Source organism: Perognathus longimembris, chromosome 1 (assembly GCF_023159225.1).
Source record: "Perognathus longimembris pacificus isolate PPM17 chromosome 1, ASM2315922v1, whole genome shotgun sequence".
In the NCBI taxonomy this organism is placed as follows: domain Eukaryota; kingdom Metazoa; phylum Chordata; class Mammalia; order Rodentia; family Heteromyidae; genus Perognathus; species Perognathus longimembris.
In genome coordinates this window covers 134,809,687-134,827,466 of record NC_063161.1, presented here as the reverse complement: position 1 = coordinate 134,827,466, position 17,780 = coordinate 134,809,687, and the positions used below count along the sequence as shown (strand labels likewise).

At 41.7% G+C, this 17,780-nt stretch overlaps 1 protein-coding gene across 1 annotated transcript in view; it reads right to left on the bottom strand.

The window, feature by feature from the left end:
- Positions 1-2,369: 2,369 nt before the first annotated feature.
- Stx17 (syntaxin 17) overlaps positions 2,370-17,780 on the bottom strand; it is a 53,651-nt gene continuing 38,240 nt past the window's right edge. The window contains exons 5-8 of the mRNA XM_048338072.1: positions 12,808-12,923; positions 12,668-12,718; positions 4,618-4,704; positions 2,370-3,968 (exon numbers count right to left, since the gene is read on the bottom strand). Coding sequence (XP_048194029.1) covers positions 3,729-3,968; positions 4,618-4,704; positions 12,668-12,718; positions 12,808-12,923 — 494 coding nt within the window. The 3' untranslated portion in view covers positions 2,370-3,728. The remainder of the gene's footprint in view (positions 3,969-4,617; positions 4,705-12,667; positions 12,719-12,807; positions 12,924-17,780) is intronic.

The window sequence follows — 17,780 nt, the reverse complement described above, 5'->3', positions numbered from 1 at the left end:
TTTCTCCCCAAAGATGTCCCAAGGCAGCAGGGGGTGGGGGGGGGGGCTGAGGATCACCTTTCCATTTAAAGGGAACACAAACATCATTTGGTTTCTGTACTTTCATAGGTGGAGAATGTAAGTTACACATTTATGTTACGCGTTTCCTCACCTCTGATGAGTGATATTTAGTCAATTTGGCACTTAAAGACAGGCCAGCAGTGCTCAGAGGGAGCCGTGGGGGTGGGCAAGGCTGGTGGCATAGCGGGTGTAACACTCAAGTCCGCTTGGAAGCACTGGCCACACCTGTTTCCAGCACTGTGGGGTTGCTGGCTCCTGTGTCAGCTGGGGCGCTAAGCCAGCAGCAGACAAGAAGGGAAGAGGGATCACAGGGCCAGGAAATATGGCCTGTGACCAGCACAAATGGAGAGAGCTTTTCTTATTTGCAGAATGTCGTTGGAGGCAATTCCAAAAGAAAACGTTTCAGAGTGGTCTCAGTAATGCTTGAATCAGGAAGTATAGAGCTTCCCAAAGATACATTTTTAAAGGATACTAATTAATTCTATGAGTTATGGCAGATGTGTTTTTAAAAGCCATAAAGTTCATCTTACGACTATGTAAACAGCACTGTTTAAACAATGATACCCAATGGATACAACAATGTGTAGGTAGAACAGAGATTCTTAAATTTATAGTATAAGGACCAAATTTAGCACTATATTTGTGATAGCCACTGTTAAAATTTTGGAGGCCAGGTGTGATGGCTCACACTTGTAATCCCAGCTTCTTAGAAGGCAGAGATAGGATGATGATGGTCAAGGCCAATCTGGGCAAAAAAGTTAGATTATCTGAAAAATGAATGTAGAAAAGGCTAAAGGCATGACTCAAGCAGCAGTGCTCGCCTTGGCACTGAGTTCAAGCCCCAGGAAACCAAGTAACTTTGAGGCTGCTGAACACTTGGAAATCAAACAAGGTTGGGAAGAGAGGAAATGAGCAGCACACACGACTCAAAGCTTGCCTTGCAGACGTGAGGGAAGCGGACTGATGAGCCACCTCAATTTTGTGTCAAAGGAGAATGGGATGTTTTCTGTAGTTGAACATCTCCTTTTAGCCCAGCACCAACCTTTTTGCTATTGGATAATTCTCTACAGTTTATTGTCCCCCTATAAACCGCCCAGCTCTGTCCCTGGCAAACAGTGCATTCCATAAACATTAGTTTCTCTGTCAGGGTTTTTCTTTTCAAACTAAGGGCTGTAGCCCACTAGCAGACTATGAAATCAATTGAGTAGGTGGCAACAAGTAACAGAATTCTTCAAACAACAATAAAATCATCAGGATGCGTGGCTCATGATAGAAGATCATCCTGCATGGTGCTGATACTGTTTCTGTGTGCATTTCTTATTATTATGAGTTTTGCCCCAAATGGTTCAGTCTCTGCTCTTATAATAATCTGGGGGGAAAAAAATCTCAGATCATTATATCTAAAAAGTCCTCAGGAGAGCTGCCTTTATGTACATGTGTACCTACAAAGTTTAAGGCCTTAGCGTCAACATGTTCCTGGATAATTTGTCACAAGAAAAATAAAATAGGAAGCAAGAAGATAACTTTACCTTGACACCATAGGGCATAACATTCAATTTTAAGATCTGTTTTTGTGTCGTAATTACTCACTGAACTTAAAAGCACTTTATGCTTTACAGGCGTATCATTTAAACACTTCTAGCAATTTTTAACAAAAGTTGGAGCTTTGTTTCTGCTATGAGGTAATGAAGTGTAGTTTCAGAATCACTTCAAGTTATAAAAGTTTTCAAATGGACTGTAACCGGCCTAAACATGAAGGTAACACACCAACCCTAAGATGCCAAAAGATTAGAGGACCACATACAATGGGCTTCCACACTGGTTCGATAAGAATGTGAAATCCCAGAGCTTCAAATGTAAGGTTTCCTCTTTCCCGCAGTCCTCGTAAGTCCCTCCTGCTACCCCTACGTGGCATGCCGGTGTGGGTGAGCAGAGTCGAGAACTATGCACTGGTGAAAAAAGGATACAACACTGAGAGTATCCATCTGCCCCCATGAACTTTGACTCTTGAGGAAAGATGCTCACATTCAGGGGAGTAGGTGCCCTTTTGTGAACTCAGAAGAGGTTACTGTAAGGCAAACAAAACAGGTGGTTTCTTCCTGTTTTCACTGACTTGGGGGATACAGAGTGAGGCTGCCTGAAACCTTAAATTCTTTCTTTAAAATTAAAGTGTTAAGCGGGGCGCCAGTGGCTTACGCCTGTTATCCTAGCTATTTGGGAGGCTGAGATCTGAGGATTGTGCTTCAAAGCCAGCCCGTGCAGGAAGGTCAGTGAAACTCTTATCTCCAATTATCTTCCACCAAAAAGCTTAAAGGAGAGCTGTGGCTCAAGCTGTAGAGGACTAGCCTTGAGCACAAAAGCTCAATGCCAGTGCTCAGGCCTTGAGTTCAAGTCCCAGGACTGACTCACACACAAAAAGTTAAAGTCTTTTCGTTGTCTGTGACAGTCATAGGATTGGACTAGACCATGCTTGCTGTCAAATGTCACGTTTTGGATTAGCACCACAAGTCCTTCATTGGGTCTGAGTCTGGGCTGGCCTGTGTCTACAGTGGGAGAATGGTAACACGGTGCCATTGTTAGGAAGAGCGGCAGCGAGAGGCAAGGAGCACATGCGCAGGAGCGAACAAAGCAGGGGGAAGCATGACAGTCACTGCAGTGAGGTAGAAAGCTAGTTCTGAGCTCCCCCCAAGACCAGCTGAGAAGAAAACCGAGAGCTGAAGACCCCTGGGAGGCAGATACTGAACCAGGGCCTGGAAACCAGCAAGTATCCTAGAATTTGGCCTCACCTTGCCCCCTCCCCCAGCCTTTTCAACTCTAACGATGCTGGAAATATTTGGAAATTTCCTTTTTCCTTCCTTCCCTCCCTCCTTCCTAAAAAGTTACAGGAAGGGCTGGGCAGTGATGGCAAATCATACAAAATGGCAGGCTATCAGAAAAGTCCTCATCACCCCTGGGTGAACATCGCACCCCACCAGACGAACAGCAGCTCAAAACTCAAAGGAGAGGAGGGAAGGGGCACCGGGGCTCGGAGGCCTGGGGAGGAACTCGTGCACTAGCTGGTCCATCAATGGGGTTCTGTGCTCTTTATTTCTAGAAGGCCAAGGAAGGATTCAGAAAAGAAGTCAGTGTCGGAGACAGAGACATGGAAAGAGAAGCTGGCACCCCTTGCCATCTCCTTATACTATGAATTTCCTTCACCAGAAAACACAGGTGGTCCAAATGCAATCGGCTTCACCAAGTGGCCACCACGAGGCTGCCCTGCACCTCTTGCTGGGCCGCACTTCCCTACCTGATAGAATGGCTCCTGGACGCCCCTCCTCTCCTCCACCATCGGCTACACCATGTGCATATAGGTGGCCTTAAGGTCTCCAACTTATTCCTACACATCTTAAGTCCTTAGTTATAGGTTCCATTTTCACATTTCCAGGCAGAAATTTGCTCTTTGGCAGTCTTTAAGCTTAACCCGACAGACATTTCACACCCTCAGCTCAGGCTCCTCTATCTCTAACGCCTCCATCAATACCCTCTTCTCCCAGGTCTGCGTCCTGGGGGCATCTAGAGCTACTGTCTTGACATACTGCGTCCCAAGCCAGGGGAGTGGCCAACAGCAGCAGAGTGCTTGCTAGGATAGACAGATCCGGTGGCACCAAGAAGACTGAAGTTGGGTTTTAGCTGCATTTTTTGTCAGTTTGGCTGGGGAGGTCCGGACAGCTGGAAGTGAGCTTCTCCATCATTTTCTGCTTTCTCCTCTGTATCAATTTCCCACCTGTGAAACCCAGCACCCCACCACCAAGTGCAGCTGCAATTCCTGCCACTTTGAAGCCCGCAAGGAGGCCAATGGGACCCCCCACCACTCCTCCGATGAGCGCACCTGCCACAGGCAGGGCTGCCAGCTTGTATTTTGCAGCCTGTAAAAAAAAAAAAATTCAATTTAGAAATTGAGTTGAGACTCTCTGCCTGTGGCGATGTGCATTTTCCTCTCATTACTCCTGGCAATGCCTCTTTAACTCTTGGTACATAATTAGCCTTAGAGATGGGGGGGGGGGGTGTATTCCACAGGTATCACAATTGCTTGCGATCTCAGAACTTACAGAAAGCAGCTACACAGAGTGGACTGCTATGAGTTGATTTTACTTGCAAAACAATCAAGCCACTCATGATAGCCAGCTGGTCTAAGCCGTGGTGGCAGCCACCAAAGCTTTGATGTGGTCACAGTTATTCCTTGCTAGGAACCTGGGGTTAAACCCACACATTCCACTTGGGTTGCTCATCCGTCCACTCTTGCATGGCCAGATCCCTGTACCATGGAACCCTGAATGGCTGAGACTGGAGGTGAGGTAGGTTTATTCTCCCTGAAAAAATTTTTTTCCTCCCGATGGAACGGGTCTGAGAGAATATTACAACTATTGATTTCCTGCACTACCTATGGGTCATTTCTTCCTTATTTCCTTAATTGCTGGTTTCCTCCGCACGGATGAGGACAGATCAATTGGGTTAATACCGGAGATTCCTGGAAACCAGAGCAGCATTGATTTGTCAGCAGGGGCAGAATCTTACCTTGCCCAAGTTTTTGGTTCCCTCTTCAACATTCACAGCAGCAGTGTTGACATGGTCGGCGATGCTGTCAATCTTCTCCTGCTGGGACTAGATGCAAAGGAATTATGAGTGAGCTCTCCTGCTGCTCCCCGGCGGGAAACAGCACACACTACTTTAATTCCTGTAATCAGGACCCGGGGACCTCGGCCTTGCCGTCTTAATAGTGGTTCATTAAAAGCATCTGATAAACCATGTCGAAAGTACAAATTCACTGCCATGAAAAAAGGAGGGGCGCGTCATTATTAGTCAAGCAAAGTCTCTCACATTGAAATTCATTCAAACACACACAGATCACACTCTCCAGATGAATCTACTTTCCAGGAAGAAAAAAAAAAAGTCCACATAAGCATTTACTTGTCATGTTGGGTTTCATAGACAAAAGAAAAACAAAATCAAACAACATAAAAACCTAACTATTTTTTTTTTTTTTTTTTTTTTGGCCAGTCCTGAGCCTTGGACTCAGGGCCTGAGCACTGTCCCTGGCTTCTTCCCGCTCAAGGCTAGCACTCCGCCACTTGAGCCACAGCGCCGCTTCTGGCCGTTTTTCTGTATATGTGGTGCTGGGGAATCGAACCTAGGGCCTCGTGTATCTGAGGCAGGCACTCTTGCCACTAGGCTATCTCCCCAGCCCCAAAACCTAACTTTTTTGGAAGATTTTGTTAAAAACAAGCAAATTTACTTTTAGGAGTAACATGCTCTTGGTCCCATAGATATAAATGGCTGTGCTGTGGGAATCGAATTAGAATATGGCCAGAGCTGCCATGAAAGTATGCTGTGGTAAGCTAAGATGCAGTACTGCAGATGAGGTGTGGTAGCAAGTGTCTGGCACATACCAGCCCCACACTGCTGCTCACCCTCTGTGACTGCAGGGAGGCGGGGGGGGGGGGGGGGGGGGGGCGAGGCAGGCGGGGGGCAGGGTCTCCTCTCTATGGAGCCACATTGTGTATCCTCTCTGCTCTAACAATGCCAGGGACGAGGATGCATCCCTTGCCACAGGTACCCATTCCCATTGTTAAATCAACCTTATGTAGAATTTACATACAGTAAAATGCAATCCATTTACTGGTGCAGCATGAAGAGTCCTATCCAGTGCATAAACCCACATAATGACCATTGCAATGACTGGAGCAATTGGTTCTGTTTTTTGTTTTTAAATTTGCAGATAAAAACACAAAGAAGATCCTCTCTTGGGTTCCACATAAATGCAATTCTGTACAATGAGTGTGGAAAAAGTTCAAGTTGAGTCCTCAAGTCTGAGGCAGACTTAGCACTCTTTTAAATTTCAATCACCATTTCATTTGAGAACAGAAACATTTCAGCTAACTGATCCCACACATGTTTCCTACTAGCTTTGTTGATAGTCCTTCCTTTCCTTTTGTGGGAACTCTTCATTCCAGGATTCTCTACCACTATGATCACATTGCTAACGATCCCTAAAAAGTCCTTTTTCACTTTTCCCTTGAGCCTCTGTCAGAGAGAAGTGTAACAACGGTTCTCAAACTTGAGTGTGCACCAGAATTGCTTGCAGCAGTTCTTGCAGCTGGGCATGGTGGTTCACGCCTGTAATACCAGCTACTCAGGAGATGTCGCCCACCTGTAATCTCAATTACCAAGTAATTGAGAGGTGGAGGTAGGAGGAGGTAGGAGGTAGGAGGATTATAGTTGAAGGCCAGCCCAGGGAAAAACATGAGACTCTATCAAAAACAAACTAAAGCAAAAGGGGATGGAGCATGGCTCAAACACAAGGCTCTGAGTTCGATCTCCAGGATGACAGAAAACAAAACAAGGCAGAAAAACCACACAGTTTGCTGGGTACCATTCCAGACTTACAGATTCAGAGGGCCTGGGGTAGAGCATCAGAATCTGTGTTGCTAACAACTTCCTCAGTGAGGCTAGAATTTGTACTGCCATTTTTCACACTTCACAAATCACTGTTATATACAGTAAGATTACGGGTATAATCTTTGGCCAGGTATGCTGTTCAAATCCACCCCAACCACTCTGAGCCCCTGAACAAGTTCTTAAGCTCTCCACATGCCAGTAAATCTCATCAACCAAATAAGGATAATGTTAGTTACACTTAGTAGAGTTGCAAGGATAAAATGGGCCAGATGTGGTTGCACATGTCTGTGATTCCAGCTGTTCAGGAGGTAGAGATGGGGAAGATTTCATTTTGAGGCCAGTCCAAGCAAAAACATCAGTGAGATCCCAACTCAACTAACAAACTGGACATAACGTCTTTTATCTGGCATCCCAGCTATATGAAAAGAATAAAAGGAGGATCCTGGACAACAAGATAAGACCCTATTCCTAAAACAAGTGAAACAGGAGCTATGGGCTTAAGCACTGACCTAGTAAAGAGCAAGGCCTGAGTTCAAATACCAGGACAGTAAATAAAGTGGGGAGGGGGGATAAAATGTCTACAAAGTATGAGGAGGAATCAAAGACACACTCAACCTGATCTCCCTAGGAAAGTGTTAACTCTTAACTTCCTATCAAAAAATAAAGCTCCCCTCTGCATAATGTCTTAGAATTCTGGGGCACTTAAACATTACATCTCTCCTAGAACTCACTCACTGCATTTTTATTTTTCTCAGACAGTAAAACATCTTTTTCTGACTTATGGAAGCAAAGATGCTAAGGACTTGGTGACACCCACAGTAAGGAGGCATTAAACTGGCATCAGAGATGTCAATCACTATCAGCAGAATGTCAAACTAGACTCCAGAGTTGAACCTCGTCACTGTAATATGGAGGTCAGATCTGGCCAGCGCTATCATTGGCTGTTGAGAGGTGTCAGACTGACTCCATCTCAGATTAGTTAGAGAGAGCAGAAACTGACCCTATCTTCACTAAGATCTCCCCCGCCCCTGAGCCTCAGGGTTGGGAGTGTGCCCTGTCTGCTCGGAATCCAGGGAAGTTCCCCTTCACTGTGATAAGATTGTGTAAACTGCTAGACCACTGGAGTAGTGGAATGCTCAAGGTTAAACCTGTGCCCTCCCATGAGTAGGCGCATCAGCCTGCATCATGTGAGCCCCACCAAACCAGTGAGCCAAGTCTAACCAAAATGATAGGTTGGTTCAAACATTTGCTATGAGGCAGATTGTAACTCCATTGGCCACCTGCGTGTGACCTGGCATGCTCTGTGAGTGTTGTAACCTCATTGGCCACCTGTGTGTGGCAGGCTTGACCATGTGGTATTTGCCTTTATAATGCGACCTGAGCGTAGCCCTGGCCGAGCGGTCCCAGCTCCCGAGTCTGCGCTGTCTCAGCCTGCTTTTTGCAGTTTCAGCTTCCCAGTCTGGGCTGCCACCCTGGCCAATCAGTTCGCTTTTTACTTCCCCAATAAATCCATCCTTTTATCATCTTTTTACTTGAGACTGTCTCTGAGTGGTGGACTCTTGCCCCCCCCCTCCCCCTGGCCCCATTACAGTCACCACTTGTTCACTGCATTTTTGGCCTTCTATGCTGGCCCAACCATACATGCTGAACACTACAGTCTATGAAGTCAGGTTCCTAGCAACAGTGGGGCTCGGGGCCTCCTCCCCTCTGCCTCTTTTGCTTCTGATTTATGTTCGCCTTATCTTCCCAGGTCCCCCATCTGATAGTCCTCTAGCCCCCTGCCTGGCATTTTATTCTTTGGCATGGATAAATGTTCTCAGCATCTCTTTAGCAATGGGCTAAGCTGTGAGGAACACTGTAGTGTCTCCAACTAGAATAACAAAGAGATCTCTTTTTAAAGAAAAATTATTCTCAAGACTCTAAAAATACATCTATGGATTTATTTTTAAGGGAAATTGATTTAGGTACCCATATTGGCCTGAAAATAATGGTCTCTTGATGGGAACCTCAAGAGAACTTCAGATTCTGAAGAAAATGTGATTTACTCAGTTAATACTTATTAAAAAGGTAACAGATACCTTTTTTTTAAACTAATACTTTTTCCTTGAATACTTTTGTTCACTTGTAGACCCAGGATGCTCTCTATAAAATACTGGTAAAAGATTCCACAAATTCATTTCCAAATCTATCAATTACTTCTCCATCATGACTCCATCAATAATAATGCTCTTCCTTGGAGAAATAGCAGTTGGAGATGGTGAAGGAAAGAGGAGGGAGTAACACTCGTCTGCTCATGTAGTCTCTCTCAGTTTCTCAGCACTCACTGCTGTCAAAGAACATCCTGAAGGTCCCAGAAGCAGTCAGTGGCAGTCTAATCCAGTTTTTATGGATCCAGAGCACAATTTGTTTCCAAGACCCACAGGGAAGGAAGCAAGAGGTAGACGTCACAGGTGGTCATCAGCAAGGGTGACCTGCTGTCAAGGGCCCCAAACAGAAACAGAGAAGGCTGCAAAGAAAGAACACCTGTGCAAGCAAGATAAGGCTACTGGCAAGGGGAGCGAGCTGCCTGTAGGTGCTAATTTGTTAACTGTTATTGTGCCATCAATGTTCTCTCAGTGGCTTTATAAATCCATTTCATCATGGTAAAATGCATACAGATTTACTATTTTAACCACTTGCAAACACATGATTTACTGGAATTAAGTACATCTGTGCTGACGTGCAGCCACCAGCACTATCCTGTGGGTTCTTCTGACACTATTCTCTGGTCCTCATAGGGCTCAGCATGGCGCCATGTACATGCGAGTGCTCCTGAAGTTCACAGTTCACTTGCCTGGATAGTGTCCTGTCCATGTGACGACAAGAGGATGTGGTCACTCTAGTTATGTTCCAGGTCATTCTGTACCTAAATGGAGCTTCTGTGAGTCCTTAGCCATGTGGTCATGAGAACTCAGTCACCCTGGGAATAATAATCAGATTCTCCTTTGAACTTCTGCCAAGTAGAATTCTGCCTTATATTCTTGCACAGATTATAATAAATAGGACATTTGTATAGAGTTGTGGCACTAGCCAGAGCCTTCTGAATCCTCCTTAGACTGGGGTTAGAGGCTGCTTATGTCACCTCTTCTAACCTGCAACTGTCCATTCTATAAACTTTAACTTTCCTCTCATAGGTTCATGCCACTAGATGGGAAATATATTTATTGTCTTGAGAAGAACTTTGTACATATTCACTTTGCTTTAAATCAACTTCACTGAGGAATAATTTATGTATATTAAGATGTATTTTTAGTGTACATATTAATGGCTTTTGGCAAATTTGTTCATATTTGTATACATGAATATAAGTGTAGCTCTGTATCCATTTTACAAACTGCATTAGACTCAGAGATCATTAGTTACAATGACTGAACTAATGTTATTTTAAAACAGCAAATATTTTGGGGATTCTTGTACCATTTCTTTTGGCCAGTCCTGGGGCTTGGACTCAGGGCCTGAGCACTGTCCCTGGCTTCTTTTTGCTCAAGGCTAGCACTCTGCCACTTGAGCCACAGCGCCACCTCTGGCCATTTTCTGTATATGTGGTGCTGGGGAATCGAACCCAGGGCCTCATGTATATGAGGCAAGTGCTTTTGCCACTAGGCCATATCCCCAGCCCCTACCATTTCTTGCTATATGTAAATATACCATTGGATTCTATAAATACCTAATTCAAAGATTTCTAATATTTTTTCTTTTGATCTGGACACATCAGAAACAAACAATTTACTGCAACCAATTTTAGTCATTACATTTCAAGAAAATATCCACAAACTAGAACATAATCCAAATAAGGGGCTAGTATAGGAGAGTCAAGGAATGATCTCATAGAAAACAACATAAGAAAATCAAGGGTTCTTAAGGTGGGGGAGGGAAAGGAAGGTTCTTAAAATCTTGAGAACCTCTTACATGGAGTAAAAACAAACAAAAAACTTGTTCAGTCAGGGCCACAATACTGAGAAGTTATCCTAGAGCAGACTACATAAGGAGGACCTTCTAAGACCTACAACTCCAAGTGGTATCATTAAGTATCAAACATCCCTGCGGGGCAGCTGCAGAAAGAAGCTAAACGACAAGTACTTGACAAGGTGGAGCAAAGAGGAGCGGGTTAGATTAGTCAGTTGGCCTCATAGGTCTTTTCCCATTTCAGTTCTGAAATGGTATGATCTAGCAACTTCTCACTTAAGTGTCAGATCTCAGGGGAATTATACCACAGAGAAGTCAAACTTAAAATCAGGGTCTGATGAAGAACAAAGAACTAAATCTAGACAGAAGCATGAGCAGAATCAGGCTGTACCTGTGCACACAGATACACTCATACCTTCTACCTTCCCATAACCATAGAAAGCGAAAATAAGAACATTTAGAAAAATGATAAAAAAAAATCGATTCTATCTTTCCCACCCAAATTCTCTATGCTCCCTAACGTATGCCAACAGAATTGGTCAAGCCTAATTATGCAGAATATAGTTGTAATGTTCCTTATTTATTTATTTTTTTTGCCAAGCCTCGGGCTTGGACTCAGGGCCTGAGCACTGTCCCTGGGTTTTTTTTGCTCAAGCCTAGCACTCTGCCACTTGAGCCACAGCACCACTTCTGGCTGTTTTCTATATATGTGGTACTGGGGAATTGAACCCAAGGCTTCATGTATGTGAGGCAAGCCACTAGGCCATATCCCCAGCCCCATGTGCCTTACCTTGACTCCATCTTTCTCCAAATTCTATGAAATCTATCCCAGAAAAACTACCCATTTGTGTTTTATCTTTTTATTCTTTAGCAGTACTAAGATTGAACATAAGCCCTGTGCACGCTAGGTAGGTGCTCTGCCACTTGCTTAGCAACCCTAGAGCTTTTTCTTTCATTATTTTTCACCTAAGTTCTTGCTTTTTGCCCAAGCTAACCTGGATCACAGTCCTCCTATGAACACTCCCCACATCCTAGATGTCAAGTACGTACCACTATGCCTCTAAGTTTCTACTGGTTAAGATGGAAGTCTCTCTAACTTTTTGTCTGAGCTGACCTTGAACCACCATTCTCCTCCCTGCCTCGTAGCTAGGAGTACAGATATAAGCCACTGTGCCTGATTTAACCATTTCCTTTATACTGGTGGTGTCATGGCTCCAGATTCAACTCTTTTTTTTTTTTTAAGGATTTCTGTTTATTTGTGTTTGTTGTTGTTGTTGTTGTTGTTGTTGCCAGTCCTGGGGTGTGGACTCAGGGCCTGAGCACTGTCCCTGGCTTCTTTTTGCTCAAGGCTAGCATTCTACCTCTTGAGCCACAGCGCCATTTCTGGCTTTTTCTATATATGTGGTGCTGAGGAATCAAACCCAGGGCTTCATGTATATGAGGTGAGCACTTCACCATTAGGCCATATTCCCAGCCCCAGATTCAACTCTTAAAACCAATTCTTAATTCGTTTTCCCTTCATGACCTCTTCTCTACCATTATTCATACTGCTAACAGTGGTCTTCCTAAAGCACAGGCTCTAATGCACTCAAAAGTCTATATGGCTCTTTAAAGCTCTTTAAAGTGTGGCCTTCAGTATGATCAGAGTGTGGCCCTCACCCTGCTTGCTGGCCCATGCTTTGGTTATCAGCAATATTTAACCATCCATGGCCAAGCCACCCACTTCCCTATGAATGTCTTTGTATAACTGTTCTGAAATGCTCTCCCATCCCTCCCTGTGAACATTCATTTTTCAAACCTTTTGAAAAAAACTACCTACTTTTGTGAAGTTGTTCTTAGTGCTTCCACCTCATAAATCATGTTTCTATCCTTTGGAATGAAATGTTTCTTCCCGCAGTCAATGATACTTCATACTTTTACTTGTATATAGCTCTCATACTTGAAAACTCAGTTTCAAACATCCAAGCTAACCTCCTCCCACTGTAGAGTCCCTACAAGCAGATTGCAGGCCGCTTATTTCTCTATCCACCCCTGTCAGAACACCAATGCCAGTGTTAAATACTGCATTGATAGGGAATGTGGTAAGTGAAGGTTTTTATCTATGGTTCAATATGAGTCTTAAAACTATAACTTTATTAATATTCTAATCTAAACATAGGAATTGATTAAAGTTTCTCATTTTACTAACTTAACTGTTCTGAACCCCAGACAGTTAAATACTTACATTCACTAGAAGAGAGAAGTCAGTGACCAGTTGGCTAAGTTCAATTAAGTCCTTAAAGAGAGAAAGAGGGAAATAGTTTTATGTTTTACCTTTACTAAATAATAGTAATAATAATAGTAATAAAATAATTTGTAACGTACTGCTTCCAAGTTTTCCCATGATTCTGCAGCATTTTGATCTGGAGGGATTTCAGGCAAAGCATATATCTGAGTCAAACTCTGAGAACTCTCTTCAGCTTCAGAATTGTGAAACGTTCCTGTATGAACATAGAACTGTGTTTATTGTTTGCTCTTCAGAAAGGAGCTTGCAAGAATCGATTCCATAAACCAGCTGCCATGAAAAATGCTTGGCAATTAAACGCCGGCTAAAAGTAAATTGATTATTCTATAAAAGTAGAATTACTTATCCTTGAGCAGCTGGATTCCCAGGTTAGTTAATACATATTTTTGTCTCTATCTACAAAGTCACCTAAAAGCTAGCTACAAATACTATCCATCTAACCTGAATAGCTGGGGCTAGATGGGGAAGAACCAGCAAAGGGAAACTACACTGTTTGGCCAGTGCTCCATTCCCAATAAACCTTCACACTGCTAACTGGTCCTTAAGGCATCCCACTACTAAAGACTCAGCTTTATATGGTTGGTTTAGTAAAACGTTTCAGATACAATAGATGTCAAAAGTAGCAGTGAGGCTGCAAGCAGTAATTCTGTCATAGAACCTTGCCTAGCATGCACGCGGCTCTAGGCTTTACCCCAGCACAGCTACTGGCGAAGCTGAAGTAGGTAGGATATCTACCCTCAGCTTGGCCAGGGCAAAATGCATGAGAACCTATCAGAAAATGCAAAAGAGCTAGGGGGCCTGAATCAAATGATACAATACTAGCCTAAAAGAAAGAGTGAAGGAAAGGGGACAGGAGAGGAAGAACAGAGGGTGAGAAAAAGCCAGGGAGTAGGTGTCTTTCTCAAGATCATTATGGAACTGGTAATCCTAGCTACTCAGGAGGCTGAGATGTGAGGACAATAAACACTTGCTAAAAATGTGATAATCAGGTTGTAAAATGACACATGATCTGGTCTGTTCCTAAGAGTTGGTCATTATAAAACTCTAAAATCAAATGGTATTTTTATAAAACTACACAATCACTTTACCTTCAATGGTGATGAGTACTCTACTCTCAAAGAAAAACTTATTTGAACTGTTTAAGAAAGGCATGGTCAGGTGCCTAAACATACTCTGTAGATTTATTGCAATTGATGGTCTTCTGTTAAAATAGCCACTTACTACATACTTTAAGCATCACCATAAAGACACTTTCATTTTCACCTCAACAAATGAATTTTATGACCTTCCTTCCAATTATTATTCCTATAATGATAGTTAAATAATAACTGCATTATTAGATCAAATGCAAAGCAGAACTTTATATTCTGCCCAGTCTAACAATTTTTAAAGTCATAATTTATCTAGTAAAGAATATTCAAATGACATACATCATGATTTACAACAAAATAAGGAAAGATTATTGTACATAAATTCTTTATCTAAAAAATAAGATGGGAAATGTTTGACATTTTAAGTAAGCATGAACAATTTCCCTTGATAAGAAATAGGAAGAGTTGAAGGAAGAGTTGAAGTCATTTCCGTTACACTGGAAACCAAAGTGCGTATGTATCTTAGTTCAAATAGAGACTGAAAACAAAGAACTCTATTCTCTTCCACAGAGACCATGCTTCAGTGCAAAACTTCTGAACATCACAAATCAAGTCAAGGCATTACTATCAGTTAAGAAAGTAACCTTTTAATTTCTACAACTTCCTTAGTCATTGACTTCAGTTTATATCACAGTGATCATCCTTTGACTCTGAACTCTCAGAAACTTCTATGGATGAAGCTGAAGCAAAACATGGAGACAGTTTAGAATGACAGGAAAGAATGCTGAAGAACTTCCAACTGTTCAAAGAAGCAAAAATTGCAATTGTTTCATATTACATAATACTCTCAGACGGTTAAATCCATAGGCATGTATAAGGGGTGTGTGTCTGTTGTGTGATTCACCACTATTCCTCTAACGCTAAAAGTCATTTTAAAACATCAATGGCTATAAAATTAATAGCTGGAATTAGAGGCATGGCTCAAGTGGTAAAGCACCAGCCATAAGTAAAAAAATCCAAAAGAGAGCAAAAGACCTTCAGTTCAAGCTCCAGTACCAAAGCATGTGAATGAATGAATAAAATCAATGGTTGACTCACTTTAATTGAAGAAATAAACGAAATAACATGGATGTAAGACTTTTCCATCTCTTTTCTTTATAACCAAATACTCTATTCTTCACTTTCTGCAATCCATCATGAACAGTATTTCCACCAAGAATTACCAAGAATTCTGAGCTATATCCAGAAATACATAAATACACCTAAAATTTCCACTAACCTTCACTATATTAGGCAATGTTTCATGACAAATCTGTAATAATTCAAATCCATACTTCAAAGGTTTTCAAGGTCTGTGGCTTATAAACAGTGAAATTAATTAACTGATCATCTATATAAACTTATCTGTCAAAATACAATGACTTCTAAGTCATAGCTAAAGTGTAAGGAAAAAAATTTAGGAAATTAAAACCAATGGAAAGTACAATACAAAACAATCTATATATTTCATAAAAGTGTTCAGTATATGTCTATACCTGAGATAAAAATCAAATATTTCATAAAATTCAATATGCAGTCTAAAGTTCCCAGCAGTTTTAAAATGGGATTCTTTTTGAATATTTGTTTAAAATGTAGTAAGATTCCATCCCTACTGTGCTGCTGAGGTGTGTCCTGGATTGGGAATAAAGACAAGATGGAGAGAGGCACTGATTCCCTCGGTATGACTTGAATCACCTTTCTAAATACAAATCATATTTGTGGGCTCATCATTTCTCCTGGTGGGAAGCAATATACTAAAAATGAAGTGAGGCCACACAAGTGAGATGAGAGGGAGTTCCTCAGATCAAGCAAGATTGGCAGAATAGCTTTGCTTTGGAACTCTCAGAACCTGGACAAAAGAAACAACAAAATCATCACAGCTTCCCCCTAAACTTAATAAGCTTCTTTCATTCATCAGAGAATGTCCTATTCTACTTGTTATTTCTATCTGTAAATGAAAAACTATTTTTGTATTTGATCTCCCACACAGAAAACTAGTGACATTGCTCCTGGATCTCTGCTGATGTTTCCAATCAATTTATTTAGAAGCTGATTTGTAAAGGAAAAAGCATTTTAAGGAACTTAACTTCTATGCACATAATACAATTTTTTGTATAGGCTGTCTTACCATGAGTGTCTAAAGCAAAAATAAGAAAAATGAGAGAGCACGGGGTAAAAACATGAGAACAGAGTCTAGCAAGAAGACTCTATGGAGCAAATTCCTACCCCACTTTTAAAGCTTTGTGCAAATCAGTTACTTATATTCTCTTGTTATTATTCTCCTTTGCCATCTTTTAAGATATTTGTTAGTGATGTATCTGGCACTATTTAAGGAATCTAGTAGAAACTCACAATTGGTGAAATACTCAGCTCTTGGTGAGATAGTCATTCTAAATTCTTTTTTTCTTTTTTTTTTTGGCAGTGCTGGGCCTTGGACTCAGGGTCTGAGCACTGTCCCTGGCTTCTTTTTGCTCAAGACTAGCACTCTGCCACTTGAGCCACAGCGCCACTTCTGGCCGTTTTCTATATACGTGGTGCTCAGGAATCGAACCCAGGGCTTCATGTATACGAGTCAAGCACTCTTGCCACTAGGCCATATTCCTAGCCCTCATTCTAAATTCTTTACGTTACTAATGGATTCATAGTCAAAGTGCAACCTTATAAACAGAATATTCAGAATTTGAAATTCTATATTCTGCTTTAGGTATAATCTAGGTATCTGGTTTTAGAAAAAAAAATGACTGTCTTAATTAAATCAGCACTAGTTTCAGAGATTTGATTTTGTGGGGCTTTTTCCCCAGTAGCAAATAATTTTAGGTGTTTAATCTACTTGGTATAACCATAAATTGAGAAGTAGGAGCACTGACAGAGTTGAAAATGAATTTCACCTAGCACTTCTTCCCCCTCATTCTCTGTCTCTGTCCTAATCTTTTCCATTTCCTCTATAAACATGCTTCTTCAAATTACCTGAACTTTAGTTTATATATCCATCTGCATCTTAGGGAGAAGTTAACTGCCAGTGAACTGGGTAAAGTGCCCCTTCTTCTAATCATTGTCAGTTCCTCTGATGCCATGTAAACAAGTTTGTTGAGCACAGTTCTATTGTCAGAAGCACAAATAATGGTACAATAATAATACCCAAATTAACACTGTTGCAATATTACTATAACAAAATGCTTCATAGGAACTTACTGGTGATGGGCAGTTTGAAGCTCAATAGCAAAAGATGCCCGCTACTCTTTCCAGAAAATGAAGCCAATCTCCCTGTTGGCACTGCCATCACAACTGTCACAATGCCTGACACGTGGAACTTTAAGTCCAGTTTCTCCATATATTCATAAAGCATCTCTTTGAATTAACAGATAAGAACAGTCTTCCTCCTAATATAGTAGGCTTAACTACGCATGAATGAACAGTGATAGCAGTAACCATACACTATCGAAAACCAGACTCCCCAATAGTCTGCAACTGAGAGTTGAGCACTAACATCTCCTCCCCCAAACATTTTGGGCACTGGGTATCTGTAAAACTTGTATTGTAAAACTGTCTTTGAAAAGTTATTTATTTATACTGATAAAATATTTATGAATGGCTCACTACATGCAAAGTTCTGTGCTACATATAAAGGATACACAGGAAGTAAAGCTACCTAAAAACTCTGAAGGCTGGAGTTTCTTCCAATATACTTCATTTCCTTGTAATGAATCATTAGTACTGAGCATATAAGATTAAAAATAACCTAGATTTGGAGACAGCGTGTGGTACAGGAGGGTCCTGGGAAATGAAAAAGAAAAACTGGACAGGTATACCATCACTAACATTCTATTCTAATTATGATTTATTTCCAACACCTTTTTCCACAGGTTAAAGGTATCACAAGACATACATGACAAAACAATCTAGGATAAATTAAAAGATAAACA